The sequence below is a fragment of the Balearica regulorum genome, chromosome 9 (assembly GCF_011004875.1).
Source record: "Balearica regulorum gibbericeps isolate bBalReg1 chromosome 9, bBalReg1.pri, whole genome shotgun sequence".
NCBI classification, from domain to species: Eukaryota; Metazoa; Chordata; class Aves; order Gruiformes; family Gruidae; genus Balearica; species Balearica regulorum.
In genome coordinates this window covers 535,626-556,313 of record NC_046192.1, presented here as the reverse complement: position 1 = coordinate 556,313, position 20,688 = coordinate 535,626, and the positions used below count along the sequence as shown (strand labels likewise).

General features: G+C 48.5%; 1 protein-coding gene across 3 annotated transcripts; it reads right to left on the bottom strand.

The window, feature by feature from the left end:
• Positions 1–447: 447 nt before the first annotated feature.
• Positions 448–19,649, bottom strand: BOK (BCL2 family apoptosis regulator BOK). 3 transcript variants are annotated; one of them, XM_075760632.1, is made up of 6 exons: positions 19,367–19,648; positions 18,633–18,844; positions 18,122–18,499; positions 14,055–14,183; positions 6,388–6,551; positions 448–1,599 (listed from the first exon to the last, which is right to left on the bottom strand). In XM_075760632.1, exons 3-6 carry the CDS (start codon positions 18,342–18,344, stop codon positions 1,474–1,476), a joined length of 642 nt encoding a protein of 213 aa, XP_075616747.1. In that variant the 5' UTR covers positions 18,345–18,499; positions 18,633–18,844; positions 19,367–19,648; the 3' UTR covers positions 448–1,473. The 3 variants fall into 3 exon arrangements, with proteins under 3 accessions (XP_075616747.1, XP_075616748.1, XP_010303146.1); XM_075760633.1 differs by lacking the exon at positions 18,633–18,844 and having other exon boundaries at positions 448–1,595; positions 19,367–19,649; XM_010304844.2 differs by lacking the exon at positions 18,633–18,844.
• Positions 19,650–20,688: the final 1,039 nt, after the last annotated feature.

The window sequence follows — 20,688 nt, the reverse complement described above, 5'->3', positions numbered from 1 at the left end:
TGGAAATGGTATTGCCCCTCTAAACACTGGGTGTGGGAGGGAAATCTGGAAAAAACCAAACCAAAACAAAAAAACAGCAAAAACTCCTGTAATGCCACATGTACTTAATCCAGAAGAGTGTTTTTCTGTGATGCCACACTCTCGGGAGCAGGGCACGGAGCAGGGCGTCTCCCGAGAGGCTTTGGCAGAGAAGAGGCTGCACGGCCTTCCCCTGCTGACAGTGGCGAGGCCCCGCTTCAGCGGGTGAGAACAGCACGCTTCTGACACGGTAACAATGCGGGTTAAATTCCTAGCATGAACTGGGCGAGTTGTAGTTTTAACACGTTAACATGTTCTACCAGGGGAAAAACTGAAGTATTTTTAGCATGGCCTGAGTGTTTGTCTCTGCACTGCTCTGGCCTTTTTTGGAATTTTAAACTCTGGAAACAAACGAAATACCCTTTGCAATACTGGAACACCACCTATTTTCTTTTATTGTTTGCCACAAAGACGACTGCGAATTGTACTTCTGAAGACATTAAAGGAGACACATAAATCAGTTACTTTTGACACAGCTCTCCCCCTTCACAACATCAGACAGTTCATTTACTGTTCCCCTAATTCCTGCCCACGCCCCCCAGCCTTTCCTACTTACATGCTTAGCTCTGATGAAATCTCAGTGGAGAAAACATTGTTCTTCATTACAAAATTCAGTCCCGAGTTGTCGCTTGAAGGTGTTGCCCCTTGCTCTCGTGTGAGTGCAGTAAGAGGGGTCAACGAAATACACTTGCAAACTTCACCACATGCAACTGCCCTCTAGTCCTGCCCTCGCACAGCCGCTCACTCTGATTTCCAAGACGTGTCGGGGAGAAGCATCCGACGACAGGACGTTTGGTTTTATCGTGCTAAAAACCCCCAGCTGCATTACGCCCTCCACCACGCTGTAGGCAGAGCCCACCAAGTCAGGGTTAAGTTTAAGAAGGAGATGGAGTTTAAGCACAAATGTAACAAGAACTGATGCAAGGCGAGCCTGAGGACTGAAAGGGGAATAACACGCAGCAAAGGAGGGACTCTCCCCGTCTCCTATTTTCTATCCCATTTCAAATAATCTCCCCTTCCTCCTCCCCTCTGCCTGGCACTAGGATAAGCATGCAACACAGCCGTGAGGAACAGAGGTCTGACAGCCCACGCTGCACACAGCTGCAGTCAGCGTGCCCAGGGACTGGCAATGACCGGGCCACACACACGAGTCACCCGGGGAAACGAGACTCTAGAAAGGATTAATGGTGAGAGAGGCTCCTGTGGCTGAAAAAAAAAAAAAAAAAAAAAAAGAGAGACTGTGGTTGATCATCTGCTCCCAGCTGAAGGGAGAGGAGAACAAGCCTTTTGTTTGTCTCAGTTCTTCTCTTCGTCCTCTTCAGAGATTGCCATTACCACTGCTTCTGGAGCGGGGAAGGAGATGGGGTAGGGGGGGCTGCACTTGGCGACTCCGATTCATCTCTCAGGCAGCAGGACAAAGAAGATAGCCTTGAGGAAGTGACCAAAGCTGCAAACAGCGGCCACGAGCCAGTGGGAGCGAAGGCTGGGGTCAGTATTCACCACACATTTTGTGATGTCTGCCTAATGAGGAGGAAACAGAGATCATCAGAGAGAGATGCCCAGAACCACGACAGCCACCACTGCCGCCTCTCCCGGCCCCACGCCCCCACTGCTGCAGCACCACTTCGCCACACCGTCAGCAGCCACAAGTGCTCGCTCTGACACTTCCACACGCTGCCGGTTATTAAATCAAGAGCTCTGCAAAATACACTTTCTTCATTCTGCATCAACAAGGTGAAGTATCCCCCTTTTCAGCCACCCCTGGGGAAAGAAGTGCTACAGGAAGATTGTCAAGCATTTTCCATTTTGAATAGCTAAATAAAAGAAACTTTCTTCCCCTTTTCAAAAGGGCTAGGAAGCCTTGGCAATATCAGCATTCTCATCCTTTGCTGCAAAGCAAGATGCTTCCCAGAGGTTGGCCTGTTTAATATCAGCTCAAGTCGCTTGCACTTTTTCTCTTGCCTTAATGTTTTATTTGGAACTCATTCAAGGAAGCCAACCCCGAATTTAAATCTAAAGCAATGCAAGCTTTGTTTGTTGAAATACGTATGCTGGCAGAGATGCCTCCCAGACGCGTGGGCCAGATTTAAAGATCGCTTGGGCAGCTAGTTTCAAGTATTAACAAGAATAGAAGCTGGCCTGCAATGAATAAAAACCAACAACAATGCAGCAAATTCATGAAGACAGGATCTCAGCTGGCACTGGGAGGAGAAGGTGGAAAATATCTGGAGGGTAAAGTGAACAGGACAGAGGTAGATAGAAAATTGCATCTTCCGGAGGGGGAAACAAATGAAAGTTCTGCCAGCAATATAATTGAGTTTGTGGTTAAACTTGAGCCTAGCACGAGGAGATGTGGACTGTAGTTCTGTAACAGAGGGAGCACCGACAGCACATCAACTTGATGCGGTTTTCAGAAACGGCTTTTGGGTGGCAAATGTGAGCAAGAATCGGGTCACAAGGAGGGCAAATATCCATCAGCCTCAAAAGCTTTTCCTTCTCAAGCTTAGCTGTGCTAACCAACTCCACCATCATCTACAGACCAAAGGTCTGTCAACAGCAGCAGCCTCAACAGCCTCCCACGCAGCTCCAGCAGTTCCTCTCTCACAAGGAAGTCTGAAAGGCTGGCACGCTGAATCACCCCGCACCGCTGCTCTCCGGGGAGCATGAGGAGACGCTGAGCCCACGAATAACTGACAAGTGGAGATTGCAGGAGGAATGAATACAGGCACTCAAGGATGGGAAGAAACAGGATGACAGGAGGAAGCTGAATCAGCACGTGGAGTGCTCCTGAGGCTGAACACCAAGGTGTGGAAATGCTGCTGCCTATAGCTACACAAGCACAAGCAGACGTAGCAAGCAGCCAAGACAGCACCTAACGGAAGATGCTGCAATGTAGTACGGGTGGTTATAGGTACTTTATCTGTATTGTGGAGGAAAGTAAAATGTGTCTGCCTAAATGCTTTCAGTGATGGCATAGCAAATTCACCCTATTTGCATTTGAAAAAAGTCTGAACTGATTCAGCCTGTCCAATTTTAGGGAATGGCACGGTGTCAGATTTAAACACAGTTGTGTCAAGCTGTCTCTCTAGTCAAGGGAAGTCATGACGTTCAGGTACCTGCCTGAACATGTATGCAGATGTTGGGGTAGCTGATCAATATGAAACCTAAGCTCTCAAGGGCTTTAGTGTCTCAGGTGAACCAGTACAAAGCCCAAATATGCACACCAGGTTGGTTATAGCTGCAGCGGGTTAACTCCCAGATGAGAAAGTGTGAACTCCTTACAGCTGTGTTATGCCCTACCAAAAGCAATGACCTCACTGCGGCTAATCAAGAGGAGCTACAGTCAGAAGCACTTAAAAATCTGTATGGTGCTTGCTTAGATAAACAAAACTGCTCAGCTGTTTAACAATCGCCTTAGCTATTGTTATCCAAATAAAGCATACCTGATAAGGCACTGGAATTGAAAATTTCAAAGCCACTTAATAAAACAGGTCTTTGAGTCTTGTGAGGCACTGATAAACTGTTGCAATGGCAGTTTGATCTCCGCCTGTTAATTATTCAAACAAGTTCAAGTCCCATGCTCGTCTTTGTAGCAAACGCACGTAACAGCTGCTAAAAAAAAATAAATAAATCTTTCTCTTCTACTGTAAAGCCACTACTGAGGCTGCAAACTCTCCCCAGAGAGAGATGATGCCTCAAAGGGTTAAACATTTCTGGTTTCTCCTAAGAGGTTTGGTTTAGTTTGGGCTTTGCGGGGGGGTAGGGGCTTTCTCCACCCTATGGAAGCAGCATGGGAACCTGCTGCTGAGTGGAGACTTTCAAACACCTTTCCAAGGTCTCCACGGTGGCTTTTCAGAAACAGCTCAGAGCACAGTGGTTCCTCTTGGCAGGCTCAACCTGAGGCGATGCGTAAGAGACGGGGGCCACGTGCACAGGGGGAACAAGAACTCCAGGCCAAGACAAACCAAGCACCAGCTAGGTCAGGCAGCAGATGAAAGGGATTCCCACTACAGAGCTGTTTTGTCTGGCCCATTTGTGAACAAGGCTGGGAAATTTCATGCTGCAGTGCCTAGATCAAGAGGAAGAACATTCAGGGAAGCACAGCACAAGATGGCAAGAGGATTAGCAGCCTTTCCCCAGACTGAAGGAACCACTCATTTCTAGAGGGAAAAATACCTCCTTGTTTCAGCCCAAAATTGCCAATAAGGGTACTGGAGACAGGCTGTAATCAGCACAACCCGGCAGCTTTTACAGTTGTTTTGCTTGATCTGGGGCAGTCAGATTGGCTTCCCTTTCTTAGGGCCAGATCCCGAGCGCAAGCAGCGTAGGTTTCGGCAACTCCAATAGCAACGCACCAGCCATCCAAAGAGGGATGATCGGCAGGAGGAGCTAGCAGTGGTCAGGGCTTATCGCCTCAGCTGCAAGGAACCACTTCTGGTCAGGGGATGGGTTTTGTCGCCTGTTTGCTATGCAACAAACTTTCCAAAAATATCCATTTCGAAGTATCAAAACACCCTGTTTTGAACTCTAATAATGTAAGATAAAAATTAAAGCAAGATGCTAACTTATCAGAACATGCATATTTTACCAAAACAAAGAAAAAAAAATGAGTTGGAGACTAGGAGGAGACACATTCCTACGCAACATTTCAATTTTAATGAAAAGGGATTTTTTCCAAAGGAAAGATTGCTTCACAGAATACATCTCAACAAGCTCTAGAGATTACCCCGTTAAAGCGAGCCTCAAATGATACTGAGGCAGGGATTTCGTGGGCAGGGACAGTGCTGCTTAATCAGTCGCTTTCCCAGGATATCCTCATCACCTACCTCGGCACAATTATTTGCGTGGACGCAAAATGAAACAGATGAGGGCATTCAAATCAAAGGTTACTTTTCAGCCCAAGCAAACAGTTCCCTGACCCAGCTGGCCTCAAGGTCACACAGTTTTAGAAAGGGCAGAGATGATTTAAGGTGGCAATGACACTTAGTAAATGCAAGAGATCCAAAATGAGAACAACACTACTTTTCCAGTTGCCATCCATCAAAAAGGTGCCTTCACTCCATGAGAAACTGGGTGACTGAATCAGCTACAGGCACATTTGGGAAGTCTCAGCACAGAGGCAATACTCAGTTTCGAAAAAGCCATCCTCCTCTCTCCGGGTCTGTGTGGGCTGGGGAGCCTGACTATTTCCCAACGGCTCAGGAATAAATATCACCTCTTGCAAAGGAGGGAATTTGCCGCTGCGGCTCGGTCTGGACAGACTGCATGCCTTGGGAACAACATGTCCCATGAGCTCAGTGGTATCATATGGCAATATTTAGCTCTAGGCAGCATCTGCCAGGCAGTACCCCAAAGTGCTGTTGGCTGTATCGCTCCAAGGAGTGTCTATATCCCCCGCCAGACCCGCACAGAGACCCTGGTACGTACGTAACCCAGCTGCCAACCGCTAGCATGGCCAACCAGCCATCTCAGCCTCCTGGGGAGGTCACTAGACAGGCACCTAGCTATTCCACAGCACTGAAGTAAAGTTCTTACTCTGAATCATCCTCCACAGGAGCACTCTATTTCCTGTTGGGTATAGAGAGAACCAAAGAAATCAGATGCTTAAAGCCATATGATATGAAGCCCCACGCCAACGCAGAGCGGCACCATGCCTTACCCACAGCCTCAGGGCAGGCCAGTGCCAGAGCCACGAGCCCTCCCACTGTCGATGGGTGTTACGAGTGCCCTTCAAAGCATAAGTGTGCTACGATTTGAGCTATATCACATGTTATTCATGGAGCATCATCAGGGTCAGGTCAGGAAATGGCACAAACTACCAAGTTTTCTAAAATTCCTTATGGTGGGAAGTCATATTAATATACTCTGACTTGGGGAATTGTGGGGCAGATGAAAGAGGAAATAAGTTGGCAGGCCTGTTCATTCAGTTTCTAGAAAACAGCTGCCCAAGAGAATGACCCCTATTTACAGTCTCCGGCTACAACTGGCTGGCAGCTCCAGAGATGTTCAGGTCAGGAACAGAAGAAGCACTAGCGGGTCAGGATTGAATTAGTCTGGCACAGCTACGCAGGAAGCTGAAGACCAGAATAGCTGATATTGTCAAGGACGGAACCACAAGGCAGTAACAGAGCTGTATGGAGTCTAGCATAAGTGTCAGTAGGACGGTGGTGGCCACAGGGCTGTGGAAGAGAACCTCATTCAATGTTCTTCTGCATAAAGTTGCAGTGGGGGCACTCTCACTTTAATTAAATGGGGCTATTTTCTGGTCTGCATGTGCGGAAGCAAGCTTGATCAGACAGCATCTCTTACCCAGCCTCCTCTCCTCTTCAGCCATGTCACCAAGGTCTTGCGGACAAACTCTCCCAGGCAGTCTACAATGGTGTGAACCATGGCTGGCTGTGCATGCCGCACGCAGTCCACCGCCAGCCCAGCTGCCACAGCATAGAGAGACACCACCTTGCCCCACGTGATGCCTACGGAAAGAAGAAAAGTCATTCAGATTTACATACGCACACATAGCTCAGTCTTGAATAATCAACGGAAACAGCTCTCCTTCATTACGTGTGCCCACGCAGCTCTGAGTTCAGGTGCAGCCACAGTTTTGCATGCTCTCCACCAAGGGGGAAAGAAATACTAGGGAACCAGGGTTGGGGAAAACTCCCCACCTGGAGGAGCAGAATTAAATGAACCGACCTGGGCATGATTTGACCCCATCTCAGCACTGGGTGCACAGCTTTGGAGAAAGCAGCCCAAAGGCATCATCAACATAGGGAAGATGTACACCACCATGGTTTATATTGCCGTTATCTCTCAGCCATGCACACGCTGCACAGGAGGTGATTGAATTCAAAGAGCTTGAGCAACCTGGGGTTTTTGTCACCAGCACAACTTTTAAATACCCTCAAAAGCATTCCTGGTTTTTTTTCTAGATCATAGAATCATAGAATCTTTAAGGTTGGAAAAGACCTCTAAGACCATCAAGTCCAACCGTCGATCAGAGGAGACTGTTCCAATGTGACACACAAAGCACATGAGATAAGCATCTTCAGTCAGTCTATCACGACACAAGAGCAAAAAAGGGAGGCAAAGATACAGGGCCAAGAGGGTCAGCCTCCTCCTTGATGTAAGGAGTACATCTCAGTTGCCACCAGAAAACCAGGTAGCTTCAAGAGTTTGGCCGCTCTGCCTGCAATACTTAACACTGCATATGCTATCCCACTGAAGGCAGTGCAGGGACGGAGTGTCAGTCAGCTATCTAATCTCCCAGAAAACAGCCTTCCCGCTAGGCTGACCTGCCAGCAGCAAATGCTCCATGGACGTTATCCCAGCAGCAGTCATCTTCCTGTTAGTGCTAGCGATAAGCGCTCAAGCCCAGTTCTGGGTACCAGCCAAGCTCCCTGGGTGTCCCCCCCACTTTGCCAACACCACCGGGTATAAATCCTCCATGCTTAAACATTGCAGCCAGTCGTCCCTCATCAGGCTTTTATCAGGACGGGTGACCTGGAAACGCAACCCTTCTGCACCCATGTAGAACTACCACCACAGGACAATGGCACGTGGATTTCTTTTGGATCCAGTGGGAAGTTTAATCCCCCCCCTTTCTTTATTATCTGGAACAGCAGTATCTGACAAACATACTGTGAAGTATTTTACAGTGTTAGAGTCTGTCCAAGGTCTCTCCCAAATGTAGCCAGAAGCCAGGTAAAGTTTCAGTATTTAAAAACATGTAAAAGTGTTCTTGCTGGGTTGCAACAAGAAAGAAAACAGATGAGAGAGAGGAAAGATTAGTTCAGTCACTAGATCTAAGGGCCAGAAGGGGTTAAACATCCCATCAAGAAACTGGATGTGCTCAGCAATCTATCAGCTAAGAAAGCAAACCTTTAAATACAATTTAAGGGAAGAGCTTGCCCTCTTTCCTTCACTGCACTCCCAGGTCTCCAACCCACCTCTCTGGGATGAGGCTCCAGACTCCTCGCGCCCGTTCACACCGCAGTAGAGCTCCCCATGTTCCTTTACAACACGTGCAGGTTTCAGAGCATCTCCACGATCCTTCCACTTCATGCCCCAAAAGGGACCTCACATTCACACTTTTAGGAATTGCTTTTTTTTTTTTAAACAAAAAAGTACTAAACTTTAGAGAAACTGTTCAAATGTTAGCCACAAGAATGGCTTGTTAAACTGAAGAAAATCCATTCAGTGTTCCAAAAATGCCATTTTTGATGCAAGATCAAAATCGACAGATGATCCTTTTGTGAGGCTCTGTAGCAACAGTAACAGCAGTAGCTCAGAGTCTCCTGTGACGCTCTGTCCTTCATCAACACTAGCTCCAAGATCAGAGGAAGTTATTAATACTGCTAAATTGGCTGTTATTCTTATTCTGATTTTATTTTCTGAGTAGGCCCTGTGGTGTCCCTTCCCCAGAGCTGTCACTCAGGAAGTTCACTGCCTGTGTGGTATTCACACTATTTATCTGTCTTTCTCACATTGCGTGTCACCATGACAGCTAGCAGAACGAGCCAGGAAGAGGCTATAAAAACACATGAGAACATACTAGACAGTGGGCTTCTCCTGGCAAGAAAGGGGCTGTCCTGTTGCAGGTCAATAGCTCTGCACCCAGCGAAAGAGGCTTTAAGGGGTTGCCTCTTGCTGACCACAGTGTCCTGGAGCAGAGCCGCAGCTGGCTTATACTCAGCTTTAGTGTAAGTCAGTTTTTACAGTTCTCCACCCCTGCAGAAATGTGGCTCCTTGCATCTTGAGTTACATGAACCAAAGTTACCCAAAATTCCAGGGAAGAGTTCACTGGCTTATTCCCAAGCTTTTACTGACAGCTCTCTTTCTTAAATATCTGAAGCAAGTCCAGTAGCTTTGAGATATTTACATGGCAGTAAATAAGACTGATGGGGGGCTGAGGCCACCCTGGTAGAGAAAGACAGCTGCAGTCTTGATTAACTTCGTTTAAAACCTAAGTTTCAATTTCCAACAGAAAAAACGCGTATCCACAACCTCTGAACAATAAAGGCTCGATAGACCCATGATTTCCCTATCACGGAAAGCAGTTTGCTCTGAGCCATGTCAGTCCAGGTCTCTCCTCCCAGTGAGGATGAAGAGAAAGCCCTTCAGCTCGGGCTTCTCTGCCAAGGTTGCTGCCTAGTGGCGCTTGCTGCAGGACTTGCAGGAGGTGAACGCTTTCCCAGCAGATGGACAGAGCCCCTCTCCCTTTCACACGGATAGCAGAAAGAGGGCAAGTTGTTGGCCGATGCTTATCGTGGTGATGGCTCAGCGGTCACTTCCCATTATTCTCCTCTTTACAGAGGATGCTATAAGGGTCAAACCAATCTCTCAGTCTGCTTTTCCTGTTACCAGTGGAGCTGGGCCACAGGGGTGGGAGAGGAGGAAATCCCCTCCCGATTTCTCTCCACAGAAACTCCTTTTGCCACTGCTGGAGGCAGAAGATGGCGACAGCCGGCTGGGCTCCTCACCCGAGACAGCAAGGCATAGCTTATACTCCTGTTCGCACGCGATGTTGTAGGGGACCCTAAGGGAAGGGCAGACACCTCTAACAGCTGCTCTAGACCAGAGCTGGGCCATGCCTGTGGCCGGTCCCTCTGCCCCAGGAGGGCTCCAGCAGCCGCCCAGCCCCAGGCAGGGCAGGGGAACAGGACACAGCAGCCCCCATCTGCACCTTTCCAGGACACCAGCTCCATTAACTTTTCTCTCTCAAGGATTCCCTTGGCAGGGGTAGAGGAGCACAATCTACCGAGAGGGCAGTGCCTCTGCCCCCTGCGATGTCCAGTCCAGGGTCAGGGTGACCCTAGCTCAATGCATCCCTCAACACAAGCTGGAGTTGCATCTGGCCAGTGCACGTGAGCAGAGAAGACACATTGTCTTGCTGCAAATTCCTCAAAAGGTCTGGCTGCCATCCACATTGGGTGAAACGGGCACTCATCACCAAGCGAGACAATCTATTCGCAGCTTCCCACTGTGCATGCACAGGAGCTAACGACAAGAGGGAATGGAAAACTGGTCCAGAAAGGAGTGATCAAAAAAAAAGAAAAAAGCTCTGAAACTTCTGCTCACAGAGATGGAACAAAAGGACATGGAAAAAATGAAAAGCTGCTTAGAAGGCATTTTACAAAATAAGAAATACAAGTTGCAGACTCAAGGCCAGTCACGGAGCTGAAGGTATGTAAACACTGGCGAGCCCAGGGGAAAATGAATTAGCAGGAGAGGACCGCTCTTGAAAGTGTTCCCGCTGCACACCAGCTTGCCTGCCCCCAGGGGAAAATGAATTAGCAGGAGAGGACCGCTCTTGAAAGTGTTCCCGCTGCACACCAGCTTGCCTGCCCCCAGGGGAGAGCTCCAGAAGCCATGAGACTCGACTGTGCACCACACTATCCAAGGTTACTCAAATAAACTTCCCTCTGCTCCACTCAGCATCAAAGCCTAACTTGCAAATCAGACGTAAGAGAAACATGATCAAGTGCTACATTTCAACAGCTGAGAGAACACAGCCAGACACAATACACTTTCCTCTGGCAGAGAGAAAGCAGCCAAGAAGGATGTGCACAAGGCAGGAAGCTCAACTCATAAAGCCTAAGTGATGAGGAAGCAGCGGCATGCATTTCTAACAGCATTTGCTCCTGCAGGGGTAAGTATTTTCTCCTGAGAAGCCACTAACCGTGCATCCCTGTTACACAGGGTTCACTTCAGCCCAACTCTTGATTAAAAACTGACGAACACCTAAACCAACACACAACCAGGATGAAAGCTTTGAGAGAGCCCTCATGTCTAGCAGCTCTTACCAACTGGAGGAAACTGTTTCCTTTAGGAAAGGAAAATGCATCACCTTTTTTTTCTTCTGTTTTTCCACCAAGGACCCCTTCCTTCTGGGATTTATTTAAACAGCTAATGTAAATGCCAGCTCAGCCAGGCCCCAGTCCAAAGCCTGTTAAAGTCAGCGGAAAGTCTCCTGCTGGCTGCGGAGCAGCTTTGGACCACACAGCAGAACCGGTGGTATTGTCACAGAGGTGATGCTGCTGCAGATCCTTCAACATCCAAAGCAGGTCAGGGCTCTGCAGTGCCAGCCTCCACATGGATGGGCTCTCCTTGCCCCAAATAACTAACAGGTTGTATGGAAACAGGGAAGCAAAATACAGCTCGAGCCTTACCATGCTCTCTGCCCTGCTCACTTTCTGCCTATATTCTCAGCTGTTAATCTTGCCGTAATTGGGATTCAAGCTGTCCTTACTACACCAGAGAAAAGCCAAACCCAAGATAACTGGAATAGACAACGCTGTAAAGTTGAATATGGCACGATGTACCCATGCAGTGGGACCGACAGGGATGTCAGATGTCCTCAATCTTGCCTTCTTGAGAGGTCTGTCCAGGGCTTGTGCTTAATCAAGACTTGTAGACGGTGTGAACAGGAAGTGAGCACAGCCAGAGCTACTGTGTGAAGACTCAAAACCAGACCAGAGTGTGGAAGAAGGCCACGTAAAAGATTAAGGAGAAAACCTCTTCAGAAAGATAGGGTTAAAATCCCCCACTCCCTTGCTGGGAAGGCATTGCGAGTGGCTAACAGGGCTCCCTGGGATGTCTAGGCACTGCAGCGTCAGACTGTAGCTGTTTTCTGAATAAACTGGACAGTGAAAAACAGGCCGAGATGCTTTAGCTGTTGGTAACTGGCACAAAAACTCAGACTGCACTTGAGCCTCTGATTTCCTTTGCTCAATAAGAGCCTCTTTCCTCTGAACTATGAAAAAAATTGGGAATGAATGTCTGGCTGCCACAGCCAACTGTGATTTGCTGGATTTAGCATTAAATGCTGAGTCTTGAGACTTGAAGTTGGGATCCAGGAATGTTAAAAATCAGCAAACCCCTCCCCCTCTGCCACTCAGCAGCCTTCTAGCAAGAGAAATTACAACGACGAATTGATAAAAGCCATGGAGTACACAACCCCAGCTCCACGCTCACGGGTTATCCTGTTAGTTGCTCTGAGGCAGAGATGAGAAAGAAGAAAAACCGGAGCATATAGAGCACCGGGAAGGTTTGAATCCACCCCTGTGTAGCCAGCCAACTGCGAGCCATTTATGCAGCACGGTGTCCTCAGACGAGGGGCAGCACTAGCAACAGAGCTTGAGCCCGAGATGTTGAAGAACATAAAAAAAACGCAGCTCTCAATGAATCTGTCGATACACATTGGCGAGAGCAGGACTCCCAGAGGCCAGCAGGGCTTTCTCCCCAGCATCATGTTCATGCAGCGTAGCAGCACGCGTGGTCTGCTCCACCTGCAGCCGTCCACCTTTCTGGCTCAATTCCCTGTGTCACTTCAGCTGTGGAGGTAGGCCAGTTCTGATGTAGTCAGCTACAGTCATCTAATAAGATAACCTACTTACCTGCAATACAAATACCCAAGCCTGCAAACTTGACCTTCACTTTTCTGTAAGCCTTGACGCACGTAAAGCTCAGCACTAAGTGATAAGACAGGGCACCTGCACTTTGAACACAGCCGCACTCAGACATTCCTGCCACACTTGCCCAGCTCTTGCTTTCTGAGCCCACATAGCCTCCCGGGCAGCCCAGTGCCACGGCAACCTGCATTTCTAGCTACAGAATCCAATTCCATCCATTTCCTATGACACAGCTTCAGTTTCCCTGATCCAGGGGGTAAATCTGCCCAGCTTGACCTGCCAGGAGCGCTGCTCGAGCGGTGCCTCTCAGAGATCGATTTTGTCATCTGCTGCGATTCTGGAGAGGATCTGTGCTTTCCACCACAGCACACTTCAGATCCAAAGTCCAGGAGCGCAGCACAGGGTTTCTCCAGGGCGTCAGTGGTTCCCACGCAGTTCATATGCGTAAAGATGCATAGCTGATTGTGAAGGCTTTGAGTGAGGAAGCCTATCTGAAAGTACAACAGACACCTGGACTTCTATTCTGTGCCAAATACTCCCAAAGTAACAAGAATCCCTGCCTCCTGTGACACTTCCCATGCCAGTGTCACTGGATCCAGTGTTCTCATACTACTATGCTGCTAGCAAGTAGCTATCCTTTTTTGTTTTGTTTTGTGGGGGTTTTTGAGGGGTTTTTGTTTGGTTTGTGGTATGGGGTTTTTTATTTGTTTGTTTCCAGTGTCTAACACCTACTGTCCTTTCCATGGACAACACAAGAAGACATTGCAGAAAACCCACAAATGTGTCAGGGCTTGCCTGACATAAATCTCTCTACGGGAAAGGTTTCTCTTCCCTTGATTCCCCCAGACTGCATTCCCAAGCGCAAAGGCAGGGGAGGCTGAGGTTCCCTCACAGGAACACAGCACGGAGCATATCTTTGCTCGCAGCAATCATCTCTGGATCAGTCAAACAGAACCAGATGAACATTCACGTCTGAGCAGTGAGAAAGCTCAAAACACTCGCTTGTCTGGAACAGCTAGCCGCGGGGGCCAAGGCCTCTGTCTCTCTGACTACAAGAGAAGAGAAGCAGCAACTGGAAGCAGCAGGCTCCATTGCAGTTCTGGCTATTGCTGGAGGAAGGGAAGCCAGGAAGAGAGGAACTCCCTTGTGATGAGTTGGTTCTGGCTCCCAGCATCAGCAGTGCGAGCTGGAACAAGGGAGACTCCCATGTAATGAATCTTCTCCAGTTGCCAATGGTGAGCAAAGGAGCTTGGAATGAGTGACCTCCCTGTGCAATGAGGTAACACCACCTCCTAAGGAGGAAGGGCAGGAGATGCCTTCTAGAATGAGCGAGAACCTGCCAGGAGGATATAATAAAACAAGGCATTTCCCTGCCAGAACAACAGAGCACAGAGGAGCTCTCATTAAATCATTAAAGTGGGGCACACTGCCAAACGGCCCACAGCCCTTTCAGAAACCAGGCCCCACCTTGCAGGCCATCCCAGAAACATGCCTTCTCCAAGAGAGGTGGTTCCATCCCGTTCCTTTCTGCCCAGCTCTGTCTGCGTATCTGTCAGGGCACAGTACCTGCAGTGAAAATCTGCGCAGCTACTGCCAGGAAGGCGTCCGTCACCACCGTCTCCGAGTGCAGCGAGATGTTCAATTGGCGGGCGATATTCCGGTAGACGTTGGGGCGAATGTATTCCAGCTCATCCCCTGGAAACAAAGAGTCAGGAGTCAGCACGCAGAGCACCAAGTCCTGTTCTCACCGTGTAGGAATTACAGCTGGGGCCACCCCACGTATCCCTCCAGCCAAAGAGGCTTAAACCCAGCTCCACCTTATTTTAAGCAGGCAGCAGAGTGCTCCGGGTCATTTAGACACAATCCCCTGCCACCTGCATCCTGCTTTCCTCATATCCCCTGCGCCTGGGGCTGCTGAAGGCAGTGGGGACAGGCAGTGGCCCTGTCCCACTGCTGTGGCTGCAGTGATCCCCGATACGAACGATGTTCCCAGGCTGGCTGCCTGCCTTTCCTCCAACACAGGAGACAGGCCTCAGATAAGCAAAGCCACCTCGTTTTTCTTCAGAAGTGAAAAGGCGGCATGTACATCTACATAAGGTTTTGAGAGATACGCCCTTTCTCAGCACCCCATCAGACTCGTACAAAAAAGCCTCAAGACGAGAGCGACTCAAGAATGCTGGAGGCTGATGAAAGCCAAGGATCCACCCAGAGCTGCACAATATTAATTGAGCAGACTATCAGCTCAGCTATTTTACGCTCGCACAGGCGCTGAGTGACGATCTGGAGTTCCTTCTCTTCTCCAAATGGTTAAAGAGATGTTCATTTGCCTGGCTGACTCCTCAGCAACAAGGTTCCTGACACACACACAGACGTGTGCTTTCAGCTCCACGTTGTTTTCTCCCCAGCTGGGAAATGGTTGGAGGTGTTAGGCTAGCTTGAAGACCAAGACGGAAATACCAAGGACAAGCAGAGAACCTCCTCCCACACGTTTGAGCTATGGAGCTTGGGCAACAGCAGTAAAGCTTTTTTCTCGCTAGCAAAACAAACTGTTTTTGAGCAGTAGAATGAATAAGGTCCAGTTTCCAAAGGGTTTATCTCTCTATAGGAGTTCACAGATATTTAATGAGGGTTGCACAGCATTACACAATGCAGATATTGCATGGGACCAAGGCCCTTTGTGCATGGGAAGTCCCTATTTGGTTTAGATTTAGGAGGATACAGATGTCCTTGTCCTGCACAAAGGTGCTCTGGAGCACCCAGGGGAAGAGCAGAGCTGTCACAACTGGGTTACATCCCACTGCAAGACCCAGATGAATTGCCCTAGTCAGAGGGCAACTGATCCTCCCAAAAATTTAATTTAGAGGGGAACTGAAAAGGAAGATGCCACCCCAGTCAGGAACTTGTTATAGAGTCATTAGCTACTGATCCTTAATTCATTTAACTGCACTCAGCACAGGCAAAGCCCAGCTCTACAGAATTCCACGGACGAGCTCTCCGGACCCTTTGTGCCTGTGGGATTGTCCCACGCAATCTGATGGCAAGAGGAAACCCTGCCGACACATGGTCAGCCCTGATAAGAGGAAACCTTACTGGCACTACCCAACAGCTGTTTTCTCCTCAAAGGGAGCATACAGGCTTCCCTGTAAATGGGAGGAAACGGGGATAGCCCTGCCCGTGGTTAGCCAAGAGGGAGGCATGGGAGGCCTGCCACTGTTCCAGCTTTTAGCCAGCAGTGCCTGGGGGCCCCAGATGAGATCAGGGCCCGTTTGGGTTGGAGGCACACACGCTGTTAAAGTGGGCCCTGCCCTGCAGCAATGCACAGGGCGGACAAGAGCATCGGGAGAAGAAAAGCAGTCCAGGCTCACAGAGGCTCCCTGCCTCCGGGACCCCAGGACCTCTCCAGCAGCACGTTACATTGGTGGCAGCCCTCGGTGTCCATGTTCAGATGCCCGACTGTGCACTTTGCATAATTTAGAGCAATTTCTGTGCTTCTCCTCCTTCCTCCAGCAACCACGGAGGAACAAGCAGGGCAGCAGCGACAGTTCCCACATGCAGAAACTCAGTGCAGAGGTGAAAGAGCACTCGCCTGGGACTTGGCTAGAGCAGAGACAAGTTCAGATAAACCAGACCTCTGACACATATGGCAGGTTGGTCTGGGGTGTCTCATTTGCCCATACCATTAGGTTTTACCACCTCTGACTCATTAATTGCACAAAGTAGCTGCTAAGCCTCACTGAGCTGACGAGCTCTCGCTCCCCAAGACTTTGCAACCGCATCGCCTGTGCCCAGCGCCTCTGCTAGCCCACCAGCCCACTCATCCGACTCTTGGGATGTGCAAGAGGGCTAGGAAATACTCTGACTTCTCATCTCCAGAGGCTTCTCAGCGCTATCATGGAGAAAAAATGGATCTGGGTTGTTGCACTGCTTAGTAAGCAGCTAACCATTCCTGGCAGGTGGCTGGATACCACTCGGCTTTGTACTGGTTTATAGCCACAAAGGGGAAAAGAAAGGGACAGGCCCCGTGGCAGGTGGCATTTCTGAACAAACAGTTCGGAAACAACTCTTCATCCTAACAAGGAGGACTGCTCACCCTTCTTGTCGCATGGCTACCACATGGCTCTCTCCAAACAGATTTGCTCAGAGAAGGCGCCAAGATCCTGGGACTATCAGCCAAATCGTTCCATCTGGACACGAATAAGTAACAGGAGAGTCATCCAGGAGACGCCTTCAGATCCAGTCTGCCACCTGCTTGCCCTTTAAGATGCTCCTGGCCACCCACAGAAGAGCTGGTTGAAAGCAAACAAATCTCAACCCCCAACCCAGGCAGAGAAGAAATGGAGGACAAAGAGGCGGCAAAGATTGACAGAACAACAACAAAAAAAAACCCTCGAAGACTAAACAACCACTGAAAACAAAAATAGAAGCCAGCATAGGAGAGAAAAATGAAAAAGAATGAATGAAAAAAAGAAAAAAAAGGCAGTTAAAAGAAACACAGCTATGCCTTAAAAAGAAATTTGTGATAATGTCAAACAGAAGTAGAAAGAAATGGGGGGAAGGGGGAAGACCAGCCTGGTCCCGAGTTGGTTAGGCCCAGCTAAAGGTTACTTCACCCAACTTACTTGAACTTTGGTGTAATTAAATCAAATGCAAATGCTAGTGGTAGTTTCCAAGCCAGATGTGAACTAATATATCAGCCTGCAGGCAAAGCGGGATGTTGGAAGCAACTTCCAAGAATAAGAGTGTCAAGATCCCAAAAGACAAACAGCTCGACTTGAGCATGCAGGAGGCTAACACCTAAAGCAAAAGGCCAAGCAGCTGTCAGCATTTAGAGGGTTCTCCTGGTACAAGCACGACTCCAGAGCACATCTTCACGTAGCAGTGTGCAGGCATAACCTCCAAATCGCTCTCCCTGCAGCCCGGCAGTCACCTGGCCATGAGGGGGGCTGGCTAGTTTGGGCACCGACCGGCAGTGTATGCCAGGCATCAGCCAACTCCTTGCTCCAACTAAAAGCAAGAAAATTCATGTCTTGCTGAATGATTAAGGTAGGCAAAGGAAAATTAAACACACTGTCACTGAAAAGCGGTTTTTATAAAATCTCCAACGCACATGGTCTAAACGACTGCCCCCAAATTAAACGTCCTTGCAGCTGGATGAGCCACAGATGAAGCTCGAGTCTAGAGGCAGCAGTACTCTGCTAGATGCCAGCTAGGGTTGCATCACGGCAGCCAAGTCATCTGTGTCTGCAGAAAACACTGCAAGACCTGTTAAAATGCCAAGCTGAGAAAGACTGCTGAAACTACTATGAAAACTTACACAGCTGGAATCTTATGCAGATAAAATTAGTTTGCTTTTGGGACTGCATTGTGCTTTTAAGTTGTCGTAAGTCCTCAGAAAAAAGTAGCTCTGCAGAAACACTGTGCTGAGCAGTGCTCCAAAGGACAGGGGAAAGGCAGGTAAAGGAGCTGTTTAGGGAAGATCACCAAAACCAAATCTAAATGCCCAAAACAGAGAAGAAAAACCTTGATATCATCACAGGAAAAGCCTCTTGGCACTCATCAATTCCAGAAAGCTTAGTCTGGCCTGGACCTCTCCATACAGGTTTCAGTTCCCACCCATACTCGCAGGGGCTTACCTAGTCGCAGCAGTATGGTGGACACCTCGGCCAGCTTACCACCAGGCACTGGTGCGTTGTACTCAGGTTTGCTCCAGCTGACTCCCGCTCGAATTAGCCTTGAATTTATGTAGTCTCTGCAGAGAGCCTTGGCTTGGGACACAAGCTCCTTGTCAGTGGGAGACCTGTCAAAAACCTCCATCACCTCTGCAGCAAAGACTGAGGAACGGCGTAGCACTTCCATCCTTGGCTGCCGAACCCACGCCTCAGCAGACGCTTGCTGAAGGCTGACCTGATGCCTTAGGTGAATATCTGCGGGAGCTGTGTAGTAATCCTCTGGTCTCTTGGTTTGTCACAGCTCCCAGCAGCTACTCTCAAAAGGCCAGTTCTTCATTTTACCTGTTGAATAAAAGCATCTGTAAGCCCTCTAGCATTGCAAAGTTGTAAATCAGAAGCCCCAAGTATTACACCTCGCGTTACGCTAAAGTCAGCGGTATCGTATTTGCAAAACATCTGTCCCGGTGCATCTTACGGACAAGAGGCAAAGACTTCTGTCTTTCGGCCACACTGACTTTCACTGGCAGCATGACCCTCAGCAGCACTGCAGTTCTGAACTAGCAAAGTGTTTCCTCTTTTCCAGTTCAGATTCCACAGTCCCAGAATTACCCTTCAGAGAGATTAGATGGTCAGAGCGTGGAAACAATTCATAGAATCCGTAGACAATCTCAGCTTGTTTCAATTAAACTGGAAAAAAAACCCAACCCTGAATCCCAAATACCAGCTACAGTAACCTCAACAGACATTCCAGCTCAGTAGGTCATGGATCTTTCTGAAGAAATGGCACTATTGTGAGAACAGGGGGGCGGGAGACTTTGAAATGTCTTGCTGGAGACAGTTTACTACATTCTCAGTTAAGATTTTGGTTCTGCCACCCTACATCTCTCCTCCCCGCCCCCCCCCCCCCCAAGCAACGTGCATACTACTACTCGAAAAACTTCAGCAATAGCAAAGAGAGAGCAAAACAGAAAAGCAGATTTTAAAAAAGTTTTCAGGTGTGAATGCCTGAAGAGAAAATTCAAAATTTCTTCAGAGACACCTGAATTCATCTGTTGATCAGTGTTACTGTTGAAGTCAGACCAAAGTCTTTATTCAGATGTTAGTAAATGTATTTTTCAGTCCCCAGTTTTAGACATCTACTTACAACAATGATTTTCAAATGAAATAAAGCCAGTTATTTTTGTTTTTCCCAATGAAAAATATATTTACCTCTCATGTTGCACTTTTGTCCCCTTCAGTGATTTCTTTTTGGGTTTGGTTTCATGTTTCTCTGGAAGATCTGCATCAATGGACACTTGGGTTAGGATTCATAGGATACCATCACACTTCTCTGGAGAGCACCAGCCTTCTCCACAGGGCTCACGGAGAATCTCCTTCCCCATCTCCATCAGCCTCGCATCCCAGCTCCACTCCACCGGGATCCTCGGGGCTCGCTCTGCTGCTTTTAAGGGACCCAGGCGGCCGAGGAAAGCTTCTAGCTTTAGCCTTGTAAGGAAGATGAAATAACTGGGAGGTGGGGTTGCTGTAAGCCAGAGCGACGCTTTCTCCTCCCCTCTCTTCTCACTTAAGGAGGTTCTCTGTCGTTCTGCTGCAAGCGCGCAGGGGCTTTGTTCAGGGACTCGTCTTCGGGGTGAGGGTAGGAGCATAATTTCTGGACCAGGTTACCCCACGGAAGAGAAAGCGATGAATGCACTGCTGAAATAGGAATTGCTCCTGGTGAATTCCCACAGCGGCTTTTGCAGAGTTGATGTTGGCCAGGCATTTTCAGACAGTAGCCGAGTCAGGCAACTGCAGGATGGCATACTGCAGCAGTGGGCTAGTCATGCCAGTTCCATCCGAAACGATGGAGGTGATTAACAGAGAGAGCTACAGCTCGAGGTCAAAGCAAGTGGTGCTTGCATCCCCCCCCCCCGCCCCCCCGCCCCAGACTACGAGTAGTCTAGTTAAAAAAAAAATGAAGTGGATTTGCTGATAGGAAAGAGTTTGTCCAGAATGAAGAGTTTTGCGGGAGCATGTCCATTTCATCTCAGGGCGTTAAAAAAACTAACATATAAAGTTTGAGGAAAACATTTCAATTAGTTCCAACATACTTAGAAATTAATTTCAACATCAACTTCTTGTTGCAACATTATTGTATTGATGCCACAATGCTCAACTTTTTTCCGTGTTTGTGTGATAACATTTCAACTCAATAGACCACATACAAACGTTGGCTTTTTGTGTTATGATTTGAAACAAAAGAAGTTTTAGAAATAGGAGTTTCCTGCAGACAATAAATGCCACCAGCCCAAACACAAATTCTCCCCAAGAAATAGCAATTTGTAGATTAACGACTGGGTACGTGGCATCGTCAAAATACAGTCTTTCCAAAAGGAGGTCTGAAGCAAGAAGTAGCTGTTGTCATCTCTTGCTTGTCACCTTTGAGAAAAGACAGAGGCAAGTACACCTCTCCAAGGGGTCCATCACAAAAAAAAACCCCTAAGCACAACCTGCACCACTGCCGGTCTCAACACCGAGGGATAAAAAGGAAC

Coding starts and splice junctions, on each gene's coding strand:
- BOK (XM_075760632.1), bottom strand. CDS start 18,344: ATGGAAGTGCTACGCCGTTCCTCAGTCTTTGCTGCAGAGGTGATGGAG. Junction 6,552..14,054: donor TGCGCAGATTTTCACTGCAG/GTACTGTGCCCT, acceptor TTCTTTCCGTAG/GCATCACGTGGGGCAAGGTG. Junction 1,600..6,387: donor TGAAGAGGAGAGGAGGCTGG/GTAAGAGATGCT, acceptor CCTCCTCATTAG/GCAGACATCACAAAATGTGT.